This window comes from Halichoeres trimaculatus, unplaced genomic scaffold, assembly GCF_033239565.1.
Source record: "Halichoeres trimaculatus isolate MK-OKI-2021-1 unplaced genomic scaffold, fHalTri1.1 fHalTri1_scaffold_16, whole genome shotgun sequence".
Taxonomy (NCBI): Eukaryota; Metazoa; Chordata; class Actinopteri; order Labriformes; family Labridae; genus Halichoeres; species Halichoeres trimaculatus.
In genome coordinates, this window is record NW_027437194.1 from 31,439,348 (window position 1) to 31,456,223 (window position 16,876).

The 16,876-nt window shown below is 42.0% G+C and overlaps 1 protein-coding gene across 3 annotated transcripts in view; it reads left to right on the top strand.

Moving 5' to 3' along the window:
• The window catches only part of LOC141805125 (patatin-like phospholipase domain-containing protein 7), a 66,340-nt gene that overhangs the window by 47,581 nt on the left and 1,883 nt on the right, over positions 1-16,876 (top strand). For all 3 annotated transcript variants that reach the window (XM_074689877.1, XM_074689876.1, XM_074689878.1), the window contains one exon: positions 15,255-15,373. In XM_074689877.1, the coding sequence (XP_074545978.1) occupies positions 15,255-15,373 (119 nt within the window). The remainder of the gene's footprint in view (positions 1-15,254; positions 15,374-16,876) is intronic.

Consider the following 16,876-nt stretch of genomic DNA (forward strand, 5'->3'; position numbering starts at 1 on the left):
TTTTGGGACACATGAACAATCATTACGTTTTCTTTTTGGTGTATTAAGATAGAGAAAATTCTGACTGGCCCCACAGTTTTAAAAAATTCTGGAAGAAAACCCTGCCATGGTAACCTATGGAGCTATCATTGTAGCAAAATGATTTGTGTGTGTGTAAAAAGCATCCATAAATAAGTGAACTGATCCACAAGTGTGTGAGTCAGTCCAGGAAATGTAAATCAATCCACAAATGTGTAAACAATAGTGCTGTCAGGCAATTTAAAAAAAATCAATCTCATTTATTACAGGATTTGTAATTAATTAATCTAATTGATCCCATTTTGATCTCATATCTGTCTAAGAATAGAATAGAAAATACTTTATTTATCCCCAAGGGGAAATTCAGGAGTCACCACAGCATTTAAGAAAACGAAAGTAAGAAAGAGTATAGAAAGTGCAAAAAGGTCCATAAGAACTTAGATGACGACATCCCGTCCACCACTCGTCCACCTCTCTCCAGCCCAGCCAGTCTCCACCTCCACAGGGTCCAGGACTGAGCCTCCCCAGCAGTCTGTTCAGTCTCTGTCTCCTGGATCCTGTCTGCTCACAGCAGGCGAAGCTCCTCCCATGTGGCGCCGGCGTCTGATGTCAGCTCCGTCAGCCACATCTGTGAACAGCATGATGCCGCTGGGTTAGCACAGCTAGCTCATCCATCCCCGGGGCTAGATCCCACGTTCCCAACAACAATGTATGGAAGATCAGGTCCACGTTGTCACCTCCCAGCTCACATCCGAGAACCAGCACGTCGTCCTCACCTCCTCCTCACCTTGAGGGAAATCATCAAGCCCTACACTAGTTAGCATTGACATGCTACAGGCTGCTAACAGCTAATTTCACATGTAAACAATGCAGCCATGGTTACATGTAGGATCTCCAGACAAATGCAGGAGAAAAGTAGTAAAAAATATCGCTGAAGCCACAAAAAGTTTGGTGTCGGTGACCGACAATGAACCATACAAAGTAATGATCCACTCCAAATACAAAGATGACGAAAAAGAGACAAAAAAAATTACAAGAAATGGACAAAGAAGAGAGAGCTGCTGCAACAGGCAGCTACTTGGGCAGCGCCAAGGTCCCCAAACAAAGAATCTGAATTCTAGGACATTACAAAACTGTAGTGCATAACTGATCAAATGAATACATGAACAGTGAAGATTTGTAAATCCCTTTTGTTTTTAACTGGCCAACATTAAAATGTCTTTGTTCGCTGCCATTGATGTCTGTAGATGTCAATTTGGTTGCAACGATTTGCTGCATCTATATAAGTAAATAATGTTTATAGCACACAGCGAGATGCTGCAAGTCAGAAGTTCAGGCAGCTCACACTCCAACTGAGGATGTGTTGGGGTAGTTAAGAGAGAAAGAGTGGCGATTGTGAGAAAAGGCAACAGAGATCATGAAGGGGGTCAAAGGATGGAGTGCGCTGGCCCCCAATCCCATGCAAAATTTCAGGTAAATAGTCTGTTTTGCTTGTGCTACTTTTAGGCTAACTTTTGCCTTATAAAATTTGGTGATGACTTTATCCAGCCCCCCATTTGCTCCAAATGGACCCAAATGGTACTGTTATGCTTTGTCTGTGCTGTTTTGTTGTAAATACTTTGGTTTGTGCTGTTATTTTTTTAGAGATATTACGCATTTTTATTTTGAAATCCAGCCAGCCAAGGCCTGATTGTCTGATGACATCATGTGTGACTTTCCTGTGGTGTGGGGTGTGTTAAGAGTGATTTCTGAATCAAAAGGCCTCCAATTCAGAGATCGTTGATTATGAACATGTTTAATATTTGCGACTAAAAATCCTGTACTGGGGCCCTCTGTGAAGGAGCTGAGCAGGTACAGCGTGTAATGTCACGTGCAACTGAGCAAAGCCAAACAAGACGTGAGCTGACTCAGCTGACTGACTGAAGAGAAAGTAGGAAATCTATCTGTTAGGGCTGCAGCGATTAGTCGACATAATCGTCTAGTCGACCATAAAAATTCATCGACGCAAATGTTAATTGTCGACGCGTCGTATTATTGTTTTTATTGTTGTTGTCACATGGTGAAATCAAATACCAGGGGGTAGTACCCATTTGTAACTTCAGTTCACAGCATGAGGTGCTGTGTTATTGAATACTTTTATGGGAAAGGATCACTAAGTTCATACGTGAGGAATATTGATGAGGAAAAATCTCCACTTCCAGAGAGCGCTGTGCACTGACGGAGGCTCTGCATCTCCGGCTTGGACAGCCTGACAGCTCCCGGAGTTTAGCGTCTGATAACGTGATTTAGAGAGTCTCCTTTACTCTCTGTTACCGACAGTTTTTCAGGATCTGAGCCACAAACTAGTGTCAAAACTCCCCTAACTTTAGAAAAGAGAGGAGACTTATCTGATGGCTCGCTCACTCGCAAGCTCACACTGCACCAGTAACAATCAGCGGGGAGGAGGAGGGGCGGAGTGCGCATGAGCGAATAGCGCATGAAGAGAAACGAAACTAAACGCGTTGTCATGGAGAGCTGGGAGAAAGTCAGGCGGGATCATACAGAGAGCAAAGCAAGCCCCAACAAGCAAATAAACATTAGAAAACAAGAACAAAGTTACTAATAAGCGGTCTGTCCAACACTGCGTACAACAACTTAATTTCCCTGTTACCTGCTTCATTCATTTTGAGATTTATTTAATTTTTTTGTATAGTAAGCTACTTAAATTTTTTATGCCATCATGAATGAAATAAAGACAAACAAACAAACATGACACAGGGCTGACCAATCAGAGGTGAGAACCTAACTCTGGGTAAATGTAGTGAAAATGCAACACAAAGGTTGAATTTTAAAGGTCTGCACATTTTAAAGGCCAAATTAGGTTGAAACACAAAATAACCGTGATTAATCAACTAAAAACTCGAAAAAATAGTTGATAGATTAGTTGACTTTAAAATAATTGTTAGTTGCAGCCCTATTGGACTGTAAGAGTAAACAGACTGGCCTTTTTATTTTTTAGAATTTTATTCTATATTTTGCATTTTGCTGTGCAAAACAGTGTTGTTTAATTAGCTGTTATGAGAGAAATCGTAATACTAAAAATGACTTAACTGACCGCCAACTCGCATTGTTATTCTTACAGCCCATTTCCCCACGGTCTCCACAACCTTTTCCATTATCCTTTTTCTTTTGTGTGTGTGGGTTTGTTTTTTTTTTCTCGAAATTCTAGAGTCCAAAAACAAACATCTTTTCTTTCTCCCATTCATCCGTCATGTTTGTTTACACTGAAGTCACTTTTTACTACGCAAGATTTGGAATATTGAGCGTGAAGAAGCTGAAACCCTAATTGAAGAATCTGTTAGTGTGTGGTGTCCTCGGAGTGCACACCACTCATTGTAAGATCAGGAGAATGAAATCTTGTGCGATCAGTCTTTTGCTATCATCAAGTGTGTGGTTTCTAAATGTGTGAAGTTTTGGAGAATCCTGTAGTATGTACCAGCCTTAACAAAAAAGTCTAGAGAGGTGTCTGCCCCTTACCACCCGCGTCTGCAGCCTCTTGAGTCCGCTGCTCCACTTCGATTTGCCCTGCAATACCTGCTCCTCGGCCAATTGCGGCATACCTGTAGGGGCAGCACCTTCTCACACTTGCTCACATTCAAACACACACACAGGCACTATCAATGTGGTCAGGGCCACCATGCATACCCACCCACGACGCGGGGCGCGGCAGCGGCTGTAACACCCTACTCCTTAAGAAACAAAAACTCCTGGGAGTTTGTGACTTCACATGTAAAACAGTACAACTAAACAATGTTAAAATCAACAAGACGCAACTCATTACTCACACCTGGACAGGGCATCGGCCACAATGCTGTCTGACCCTCTTTTGTGGGGGATAACAATGCTAGAGTCCTGAATGATCAGTGCCAAGTGCATGAGCCTGTGGTTGTAATTGTACATCCTAGAAAGGAAAAATGAGTGGGTTGTGATCAGTGAACACCTCCACCGGCAGAGAACTGCAACCCACATACACTTCAAAAGTGTTGTAAAGACATAAACAGACCAAATGTTTCTTTTTCGATTGTGGAATACTTAACCTGAAAAAAGGAAGATGAGTTCTTACTTCTCCTCTTGTCCTGAATGTCTGCATGAAGATGCATCCGTGGGCCTGAAGAAAGTCAAGGTGCCTTTGATAAAAAAAGGAAACCATCAACAGCCTTTTGGCAAGTCAACATCCCTGTGCTCAACACTTGTTCATTTGATGCTGTTTTTCAGAGCTTATGTTGCTCTTTTTGTGACAGCTTTTCTTTTGAAAAGATTGTTAGCAGCAAGAATTGTGACAACCAACTGGGCAAAGAGGAGCCCGCCTGCCCTGGTGGAATTTTGGCAGCTGGGTATACGATCAACCCCTGGGATACCTGGAGGGCCTATTATTGTTGATCCGTTCCGTCGAGGATATTGAAGATTTCTACATATTTGGAATTATGATAACAGGCTTTCTGTTGTTTTGAGTGGACAGTTTGCTGATTTATCGCAAACTTCAGAAGACGCAGGAGGCACTTTTGGGTTATAAGCTGCCCGTCACTGACGGACATCATGACGGACTTGGTTTGATCACACTTTCCACAATGAAGGGTCCATTGAATCCGGGGGACAACTTCTTAGCACTAGTCTTTAATGGCAGATCTTTAGTTGAGAGTCATACCCTGTCTCCAGGGGTGTAATTAGGAGCTGGGGTCCACTGGCAATTAGCTTGTCTTTGGTAGCGGCTGGAGGCTCTCAACAAGGTGGAGCGTGCTTGATGCCAGGTCTTCTGGCAACAACAGATGTGGGCATGAACAGATGGGACCAGGATGTCTTGTTCCTGAGCTGGGAAGAGGGGTGGTTGACTTTACAGGCACAGGAATGGTGACATACCTGTAGCAGAGGATGGTAGGGTGTTATGGGCATACTCAACCCATGGAAGTTGAGAGGACCAGGAGGCTGGGTTGGCTGATACATGGCAGCTGAGAGTCTTCTCAAGTTCCTGGTTAGCCCTCTCAGCTTGGCCATTGGTTTGGGGATGAAACCCAGAACTGAGGCTAATAGTAGCACCTATGGCATCACCAGATAGGCAGGTGACTAGGGTTGTAGATGATTCCTGGAGACAGGGAGAACAGACGTCAGGAAGGTTGAAGACAGACAAAGATCTTGCAAAAATCCAAGCAAAAAGTTTCCTCAATTCATAGACTGGACTTGGTCACAAAGAAACAAACCTTATGGAGCAACAATCCGACAGGGACTGGATGACAGCACTGGGTTATGTAGGCAGTGTTGATTGGATGATTAGCCAGCAGGCGTGCCGATTGCAGACTCACCTCAGGTGTGGAAAGAGTGAAAGAGACAGAGCAGAAAGGGGAGGTGGAAACAAAAACACATCAGGCATACCTCACTCAGACTATTCCCTATCGGAAACTAAAACGCTGAGCACAGGGGCACCACAAGGGTGTGTGAGTTCACCTGTTCTGTTTACTTTGTACACAGATGTGTGTCAAAGTTTTTATCCAAATAATCATATTATTAAGTTCTCAGACGATACAGCAATTTTAGCAATACTAAAGAAGAACAGTGATTTATCTGACTATTTCAAGGAAATCCAGAGGTTTATTAATAGGTGTGACGACAACAGTCTTGTATTGAACGTTAAAAAGACTGAGGAAATGGTGTTTGACCCTCAAGGGGTGGGGGACCATAGGCCTGTGGTCATCCTCAATCAAGCCATTACCCAGGTGCAGTCATACAAACACCTTAGTGTTTTTATTGACAATGCACTCTCTTGGAGCACACACGTTGACAGCCTCTGTGGCAGGCTACAACAACGGCTGCACTTCCTACGCCGTCTCAGACTTCATGGTGTTGACCAGAATTTCATGTTGATGTTTTATAGGGCGGTCTTAGAGAGTTTAATTAAATACAGCATCACAGTGTGGTTTGGAAACCTGTCTGTTCAACATAAGAATAAATTGTCGAGAATAATCAGAGTTGCTGGGAACATCATTGGCACTTAAGGTCACCTTTCCATTTAGAGCATGTACGAACAGGCCACACTGAATAAAGCAAATAGGATAATACATGACCCAGTACATATTCTGAATAGTGAGATTGAGCTGCTACCATCAGGCAGACGGTTCAGAGTGCCTGGATGCAAACTAAACAGATTTAAAAAGTCTTTTATGCCTATGGCAATCAAACTAGTCAATGAGCTTGATTGATTGACCAGCGTATTTGCAGTTCCACTTAGCACTCTGTTTTTGCACAGTTATCCCTGTGTTTTTGCACAGATCAGCACTTTGCTGGTTCTTATCTATTTTTATCTTTAAAATTTTATTGAGTGTTATCTGTTTTTGTTCTTTCTTACAGTCATGGTATTGTTGTTGTATGTGGTTGCAGCAGGGGCAAAAGGCCCAAAGCAAATTTCTCTCTGAGACAATAAAGGCAGTCTTGATCTTGATCTTGATAAAATTGAGAAAGTAAACAAAAACACACACTAACAAGCACACAGGGGTTACAGAGCAGGGACTGTGACATGAAAGATCGTTCAAGATGCTCTGAAAAAGGCTGGCAGCTATTTAATTAGCTAATTAGCTGTTAATTAATCTAATGCATTAAAGTGACAGCCCAAGTAAACCGATTCGCAAATGTGTAAAACATTTACAGATGTGTGCACAGATCCACAAATAGGCCTGGGCCAATAACAAATTTTGCTGGACAATTTATGGTCCCACAGTTATGGAAAATAAACAAAATTAGTGACAATATTATTTTGAGACTAAATTAACCACAAATATAAACGTGATACATCATATTAATGCAATAAACTCTTTAAAACGCTATAACATTTTATTTCACATTAGTATTAGTGGAACAAACACACTCAGGTGCTGAGAGCAATTCACAGAGTGAACCCTTGTGTCATCTCTGGGGTCCAGAGCCTTTAGTAGCTTTGCTCCCCATCTCTGGAACTCCCTCCCACCGGACATCCATGACATAGACTCATTGACGTTTTTCAAACGATTTTCAAACCCTGCCTTAAAACCCATCTAACCCTAAGCCTAACACTGGCCATTTCATTAACTTACACAACATCCTGACGGACATGGCAAGAGCTCTTCGTGGATCACCATGCTGGCGGAGAGGCGACGTAGGCGGCGTCGAGAGAGAACGCAGAAGTGGGGCTGCAGGGTCGGAGTGCCTACGCGGCTACGGAAGCAACCTCACAAACCACCGCTTCCAAGCATCTTTCTCTCGAATGCACGATCCCTCGCCAACAAAATGGATGAACTGAGGCTCTAGGTTGTAGTTAACAACATTGTTAAGGACAGCTGCATTATTCTGATTATGCAATCTTGGCTTAACTCTTCCATACTGGACTTGGCTATGGAGCTAGCGGGCTACTTATCCTATCGAAAGGATAGAGTCAAGGATTCTAGGAAGAGTAGAGGAGGAGTTGTGTGTTTGTACATTAACAACAACTGGTGTACTTATGCGGTGACTGTGGACAGCCACTGCTCCGTGGAACTGGATTATGTGACTGTTAAATGCAGGCCCGTCTACCTTTCCCGGGAGTTAACGGCGGTGTTTGTGACTGTTGTTTACATCCCACCCTATGCCAATGCTAGCGCGGCTAATGGACTACTCCACAGTAGCACTTGCAAGCAGCAGAATAGACACCCCGAAGCAGCACAGATCATAGCAGGGGACTTCAATCATGTGGACCTTAAAACAGTGCTTCCCAGGTTTCATCAACACGTCAAATATGCCACCAGAGGAGCTAATACACTGGCCAAGGTGTACTCCAACATCAAGCTGGGCTACAAGGCTAAACAGCTAGCACACCTTGGCCAGTCTGACCACATGTCCTTGCTCATGATCCCTGCATACAACCCCCTAGCACCAGAAGGAGGATCACAACCTGGCTTGATGATGCCTCTGAGCAGCTATGGGACTGCTTTGAAAGGACTAACTGGGACATTTTTGAACACCCAGACCTGGGGGTGTTCACGAACAGTGTCTTGTGCTGCATCAAAAACTGCACAGACAACGTCACAGTGGACAAGGCCATTTGGGTGTACCCTAACAGGAAGCCCTGGATGACACAGAAGGTCCAGCATCTGCTTAAAGACAGAAACATCGCCTTCAGGGCTGGTGACAGCGCTCTGTACAGTGCAACCAGAGCCAACCTGAAGAGTGGCATCATAGAGGCCAAGAGAGACTATAGGAGGAGGATCGAGGACCCCCTGGAGAGCAACAGTGAAGGAGGCTGCTGCTGAGATGTTACAAAGTTCTCAAACAAATTGTCGTAACTTCGAAGATCTTCAGTGTCACAAAAAAAATGTTCCCTAACTTCTCCTGCTTCTTAAAAAGGGAGTATTTTAGCAACAAAGTATACTGTTTGGCCGAAAAATGCATAAATGTGGTGTTGTGTCTTAATTTTCAGGTCGAGGTTATCTGCTGTCTCTATTTCTTCAGGTCCGATATGAGTCAAAAGTCAAGAGAAAGAGCCTTCAAAAATGCATCCAAGAGGTCTTTATTCAGCAAAAGGTTGAACAAAGGTTGTGAGCAGGAGATCGATCGAAGCCCGTACTAACTTAGACAAAGGCGTGCTGTGTGCTATATACCCTTTTTCAGGGGGCGGTCTTACGCCCCTTTTCCTATTCTAACAATGCTATTCAGTTGGTTTTTAATGGTGATCTTATCCAATGTGGGCTCCACCCCTCGCCTTTCCCACATATTACAATTTATATTGGTGTCCTGGAGTTCTCAGAACTTCTGGGTCTTTTACTGTCAATTTTAATGGTGTCTTATTATCACAGGTTGCCTTAATAAAAATAGGCCTAGTTAGGCCTTTGTTTGTTTAATGACAAGGTTTTTAGGATACTGGGTTTACACAAACAGCATAAATGAGACATATGCCATCTTACACAGTCATGCATGCAGATGCACAGTACCTTCATACAGATGATCTCATCCTACATGGTCATACAAGCAGATGCACATTACCTCATACATGTGATTTCATTTTAATGACTTCACGATCGTTAGCCCACTACAATAATCTCATTAGATGTCTTTAGGTATGTTGTGGGGATCATAGTAACCTCATTAAGTGTCATCAGGTGCCCTGTGGAAAGCACCAAGCTTCCAAAAAGGCTTCCAAAAGTCATCATATCTACATGATCTCATCCAGCACATGGCCCTTGGAACCTACCTAATATCCCTCATGTCTTTCATTTGTTTGGATTACACTCTTACACTCATCAGGTGAATGCCTAATGACCCACATAATGACCCACATTCATTTAGATTACATACAACAGGTGCCTTTAGTGGATAACGTCATTCCCCTGCTCATTATCAGCAGCATATGCTCCTAATGTCCTCTTCTGCTCAACCAGGCTTTGCATCATATAAAAAGTGGAATTCCACCTTGTTGCAACATCCTGTTGAAGCTGTTTTACCTGCATCCCGAGCTCCTTTTGTACATCTTGCAGGCGGCTGTTTGCAACTTGAGAATGTCTGAAATGTCCGACAATTTTCCTCCCGACGGCTACAACATCCGCGACACTGCGCTGGGGCAGGAAGCCTTCATGTACAGCGAAAAAGGAGTGCTCGTGACCTGCGATCTTTTCCTGCCTCTGAAAAAAAGTGTTTTTTAAAGCAAAAGGATGGAGCACTAAATCACAAAATGGCCAACTGTCAGGAAAAGTTATAAAAAAAGGACACCCCATGTGAATTCCTAAGGGTCTTCCTCAGAGATCACTGGGAGATAACTCATTTGTCTCTCGCCATCATGGCCACATTTCTGGGTCCACAGACATGCAACTAGCATGGATAGCTTCCTCGGGGTCTCAGGATTCCTGCACTATGATTGTTTTTCTGATCTGACCTATGGTTTTGCAGGTAGTTTAAGACTATGATTTTAGTGGCAAGGAATTTTAAATCATCAGTCTGAACCAGCTCCCTGATGGCAATTGGTAACCAATAATCACCTTGGCAACATCTGGCTGCAGACGAGCCTCAGCAGACAGGTTTACATGATTAAACACACACACAGATCACAAAGTATCACACTTGAAATGCATTTTAGAGCTCAGACTTCCATTTTCCCTCAGTCAACTCATCCTTTTTTTTTTCTTGAATTTTTAATTAATTAAATTGAATCTTGAATCCATTCAGCCTTTCTATTTTGTAGAACCATTTATCCATTCAAGTGATTCATCCTTTCATTTTCTTTCATCTAAGGGTTCATCAGAGGCTCTTTTAGATTTCTTCATTCAGCATTTCAGTGCAAGGTGCATCGGGACTTCATTCAACCATTTTCAGACACATCTACAGTCATTCATCTTCAGCATTCTCCATTACCAGTTCAGCGCAAGCTGCTTCAGCATTCTGCATTCACAGCGCAGTTTCTCCAGGAAATACTTTTTTAGTTCTTCTGCTTCCACTTCTTCTTCTTCTTCTTTCACTTCTTCTTCTGCCTTTTTTTCAGACCGCTACTGCTTCTACAAACTTCAACTGTTTTTCACTGTCAAACTTCAAAACATGTTTCTCAGTCGGGATCGGTGGGCTATGACTTTTCATGACCTTTTCACAAATACTCTCAGAGAAATTTCAGGACTTGCGCGTTTTTGGTTCTTTAGAGTTGAATGCAGAATTAAAAAAAAAAAATTCTCCCTTCAGGACATTTTTTTAGCCTCCTTTAAACCCTTTTCTTTCAGTCATACATTCACCTAGAACCTCCATTCCAACTTAAAAATATTCAGCTATCTGCTGGCTTCATTCAGCAAGTTTTATTTTTTATCTGGTATTCATTGTTTCTTCACAATGACCCTTCAAATGTCATGTTGCATTTCAGCCCTTTGAGCCATTTAACATTGGTGTGTATTGCACAGATTGTTCAGCTGGGAAAATTGCCCTCTTGGCCTTATTTTTCACCTCATGAAGACATATAAGGCGTCAAAGTGTAGGTTATCTTGTCCCACTTCTGACAAAGTGGTTTTGAAAGCAAAAGGATATAGCACTTAACCAAAAAATGGCCAACTGTCAGGAAAAGTACAAAAAAATCATATCATGTACTTCAATATTAATTCCTGAGGGTCTTCCTCAGAGATCACTGGAAGATCACTCAATTGTCTCTCACTGTCACAACCACATTTTCCACAGACATGCAACTAGCATGGACAGCTTCCTCAGAGTATCAGGACTCTCACAGTATGGTCATTTTTCATTTGATTCGTTTTTAGAGCAATGGGACATCCTCTCCTCACATGAAGCGACGTGTTTCAGTGATGACAGCATCAGCCGATCACCTCTGGATCATCTGTCAGTCAGCTCTAACAGCTGTTTGTGTGTCTGCACATGTGCGCTGTAATAACTCTCATAAATCATGAACAGTAACAGTGATTTGTCTGTTCCTTTAACCTGTTTATCAAACACGTTCACATGAAGAAAACCTGCTCTCTGTTCTGTGTGCTGTTAAGATGCACACAGATCACTTTACCGGTAAAATGCATAATTGTTAGATTGTAAATTATTTGGCCTTTATCTAGAACACAGCTGATCGTGAACTCTGAAACTTATCAATATAACCTAGTTCATTGTGTCTCAGAAAGATATTTATTAGATTTCAGTTTTCAGTAGTTAGTTGAATAATCCTCTGTTATATTGATTTCATGATGGTTGTGTTCAGTATTTTGTGCTTTAGACTTACAACAAACACTTTATTACCAGATTTATGACCCGTTTTGAACTATCTTCAGTGCCTGTCCTCAGCTAGTCTTTCCCTCATTAAACTCTGTTGTGTTTGAGAAGTTTCATGTGGAAAAGTCTAAGCCACTGCAGCGTCCAATCAGACAGTGATACGTCATATGGGGGCATGCCTGTCAGTGAAAAGACTTTCGCAAAGCCAGCTCTAGTGTTTCCTCAACTATAGCTCCATCGTTTTGAGATGCACCCTACATAGTCCACTCAATGTATCCTACAATGCACTTTGAAAAGTAGTGTATTAGCAATGCTCACTATGTGAGCAATATTCGTGCGTTGTGGTTCAAGCAGAAGAATTGGCTGATAACATGATTACTGATCACTCATAATTTGAAACATCATTTAAAACTGTCAGAGAATAACACTGAGCGCTCTGTTTAACTCTTGGACGAGCGCATCTCACAACTTCGAGCAGAGAAACAAACAACTCGGGCGTTACACGCTGAACTGTCAACTGTGGGTGATGGATTCACTGCACCTTGTAATTCTCAGACATAGCATAAGTTGTTGCGCAAATATATTGTTTATTTATTTTAAAAATAACGCGTAATAGATGTTTATTACATTTGGCTTTTGTGACAAATATGCTTAGTATAATATTAGTTATATCTGACATCAATGCTGTTTGCAGTTTTTGAGAAAAAATCCCCAGCCGTCCATGAACGACGCAATAATAATTATGTCACTGTCAGCAGCTGGCGAGTGAGTGAGTAGTGTCCAAAATGTTGTTTTAACTTAGCTGATTGAGTATTATATTGTCCACTGCATCTAATTCACTCTATAGTGAGTAGTGAGTAGGGAATAAGTGAATAATTGTGGACACAACCACAGTAACACGCCCAAACAGCATTTTCAAGTTTTGACTTCCATTTCCCCTCAGTCAGATCATTATTTCCATAAATGTTCTTTAAAATTTAATTTATTGCTTTAATTTTTGAATAGATGCAGCCATTTAAACTTTAAACTCATTTATCCATTTATTTCCTTTCATCCAAGAGTTCATGGCAGGCTAATTCTGCATTAGCAGTTCAGCGCAAGCTTTCCAAGACTTCATTCGACCATTATCAGACATATCTTCAATCATTCATATTCAGCATTCTGCATTACTAGTTCAGCGCAAGCTGCTCCAGCATTCTGCATTCATAGCGCAATTTCTTCAGAAATTGCTTTTCTAGTTATTATTAGTACCCAGCCTGTTTGGAGGCAAAGATGAGGAAAACAAACATGGATGTACATGGTGATATTGAGGCCAGCAAAATGATTGGGTTCATTTAATTTATCGTACAATTAATTCATTTATTGGCTTTGGTCCCAGGCCTATTCACAAATGTGTGCACAAATTCACACGTGTGCGCAAATCCACAAGTGTATGCACAAATCCACAAATGTATGCACAAATCTGCAAATGTGCGAGCAAATCCACAAATGTGTACGGGAATCCACATTTGTTTAGACTGATTTGCAAACAAATACATACTCTTAAATGGCTGAAAAGTCCAAGAATTTTTGCTACAAGCCCTGAAAAAAGAGCTCTTATTGCAGCATTGTGCCTCAGCCATTATGCATTCCACAACCTCTTTTGCTCTTGAGGATTATTTTGCAGAGGTAGATATTAAAATATTTTTTCCCCACAAAAATAAGAAATGTTAAACTGAAATTAAAAACTCAACTTTTGCTCAAACAAGGCAGTGAACAGTTCAGCCTCTTTGCTGCACTACACTGGCAAGACTGCAAGCTACCACAATTATCCAAAGGAGCCATAGAGGTGTGGGATGCATAGTGGCTAAGGCAATACAATAATAGCTTTGCCTTGAAGCCTGCACCTGGCAGCCTGAGCTCAGGGCAAACTAACCCCTCTATTTCAGATGGATTTTCTCTACACATTTGTAGTTCACTCAATAGCAGGGTTGTTGTAAAAATCACATGTACACAGACAGCCAATCGGGAGGACCGCCTCAGTTGGAACTAATATGCGGATTTTGGTCTTGTTGCAAAAATACCAAGACTTTTCAGCCATTTAAGACTGTATATATTTATATACAAATCAGTACACACATTTGTGGATTTGTGCATACATTTTCGGATTTGTGCACACATTTCTGGATTTGGCACTCATTAGTGGATTTGCATACACATTCGCAAATATTTTACACATTTACAAATCTGTTTACACATTTGTGGATGAACACATTTGTGGATTGACTCACACATTTGTGGATCAGTTCACATATTTGTGGATGCATTCACACTCACACAAATAGTTTTGCTTCAATGATAGCTCCATAGTAACCACTTTACGTCAGTGTTTCTCAATCCTGGTCCTGGGGACCCCCTGCCCTGCATGTTTTGGATGTTACCCCACTCCAGCACACCTGATTCAAATGAATGGCTCGTTATCAGGCTGGAGCAGAGCTTGATGACGAGCTGATCATTTGAATCAGGTGTGTTGGAGTCAGGAACATAAAAAACATGCAGGGCAGGGGGTCCCCAGGACCAGGATTAAGAAACACTGCTTTACGCAATGGGTGTGTTCCTCGTGGCATCATACAGTATCACTTGTACACCGGATTATGACAATGGTGACCAACCACCACTGCTACTGTACCGTTTGCCATTATATTTGGTTGTAAAACTTCAAACAGGACTGCACCAACAAAAGAAGTGCTGACTGCAAAGTCTGCAGTATCCGCATCAAAGATGCTGGATCCATCGCATCAAATTTTATCAGGCACCTGAAAACTCACCTGGATAGGATCATACAACAAACAACTAATCAGTACTGATACTTTATGCTATCAGAAAGGAGTGATAATAATGCAGTAAACCCTCTGAATGCTTTTCATAGATATAGCTGTGCAGTATTCTTTGACCGGACAGCAGCAGATGACAAAAGCTTTTCTATTATTTTCTAAAGAGATCTAATTTTTAGAGACTTGAGACTTTAACCAAGTCTCACCCCACAAAGACTTGAGACTTGTCTTGGACTTGCAAAGAAAGACTTTTGAACATCTCTGTAATTTCCTTCCTGTTTTTTTGTGTATTTGAACGTGAATTGGTTTAAGGAGGAATGTTCAATCACCTTATGATTTCTAATCTTGGCATACATAAATGGATCAAAGAGACTGTGAGGCACTGATAGATATGAAGGTCTGTACAAATGTCAGAATTGACTCTTACAAAACACTTACGATATTTAGATTTGATGTTGAAAGCATGTAAAAAGTTTAGTTTTATTTGGTACACTGATGTTTCTCAGGGATAGCCTCCTCCCTAATCTTACTCTTCTTTCTAATTCAAAGCTGTCATCCATCACTCATCAAACTGACCTGTTTGCTTATCTGACTCAAGGACCTGCACATTCGCCCCGGTATTTTGACTTATTCTCCTACAATGTGCTTCTCTGCTTCCTGTTCTCCACCCCTTCCCTCCCTTCCCTCCCTTCCCTCCCCCATCAGAAGAATCAGACTACCACACTGACTATGAGGAGGAGGCACTAGAGAGCGCTCTGTCTGACATGGAACAATACAATCAGTGCCTTGAAGAGCAAACAGAAGGGGAGGAGACAGCTGACACGGTGCGAAACACTGGTGATAAAGGTGGACACTAAAGGGTTCCTTCTGTTAAGTACAGCACTTTTGGTGAAGACAGACCTAACTTGTTGACCACTGCTCAGGTGTTCATAACTGTTGATACTGGACTGAAGCCTTTCATTGAACTATAACGATAATTTAAAGTCATGGGAAATGAGCTTGGAGAATTATATTTAGATGTGACAGTAGGAAGTTTAAGTGGATGGTTGACGGGCTGGCTCCCCTTAAAGTGATCCTCCGGGATGGAACAAGTTGGGTCCTATCACAAGGTTTAGGGCAGAAATTACCCCTACAGCAGTGTTTTTGTGCAGCAGAAGCCCAGAGCGCTCGCACCAAACACCCCCTCCCTGCTCGTCAGCCGGTTTCCTCTGCACTCTGACCAAAAACACAAATAAACGGACTCCCACCGAAAAAATCTGATATCGGTCTGCATTCATGCTTTATTTAGAGAATTTTCAGCACATTACTTTCACACAAAAACACCACTAAATAAGGCTCCAGTTCTTATCGTGTCTCTTCGTCCTGGCAGACTACCTGCATTTGTTTATATCTGGCACGCCCCGCGCGCAGACTGATACACTAAGAGGCGAGCGCCTCGTAGCCAGCTGTGGCTCTGCAGCGTGAATGCACACCGATATCAGATTTTTTCGGTGGGAGTCCATTTATTTGTGTTTTTGGTCAAGTAAAAAATGGCCCCGTCTGAGTGCAGAGGAAACCGGCTGACGAGCAGGGAGGGGGTGTTTGGTGTGAGCGCTCTGGGCTTCTGCTGCACAAAAACACTGCTGTAGGGGTAATTTCTGCCCTAAACCTTGTGATAGGACCCAACTTGTTCCATCCTGGAGTATCACTTTAAGTAAAGCAGAAATATGTTAAACTCCCCCTACTGGCCTGATGCAGAATAGATTAAGCCTGCCTTCTTCATGTGATCAGATCACCTCTGTGCGCTGCAGGACTGAGAGATACCGAAGATCGTTCCTCCCTGCAGCCATCAGAGTGTATTATTCTTTAATCGGAAGATGAGCCCAAACAACATGAATTTCCCTTCGGGGATCAATAAAGTATATTTTATCTTTATCTTTATCTTTATCAGATGGAGCATCTGTGACAGTTTTATAATCTATCTAAAAACACTTTAAAGACATTTGCAAGCATGGTTTCTGTCTTTAAAATAAATTGCTACCATGTTGATCTATCTGAAATACCCACGCCATAGAATTTTATTTTTGAACAGTTGTTGACAGCCTTAAAAAATGTGCACTATGATTGACTGCTGAACTGCTAACTGCACCAGATTAGCAGAGTGTGGAGGGAAGAGATGCACCTGCAGGTCCATACTTTGAACGCAGTGCCTGTCCTGGGAGTACTTAGGCTTTATTTTTCAGCAGCAGAAGGAGTTGGTGCCATATCTTTTGTAAAACAGTGCAGATCAAATAAAGTTTGAGACTACTAACGAATGGAGATTCACCTTTTAATTCTTATTTTAATAC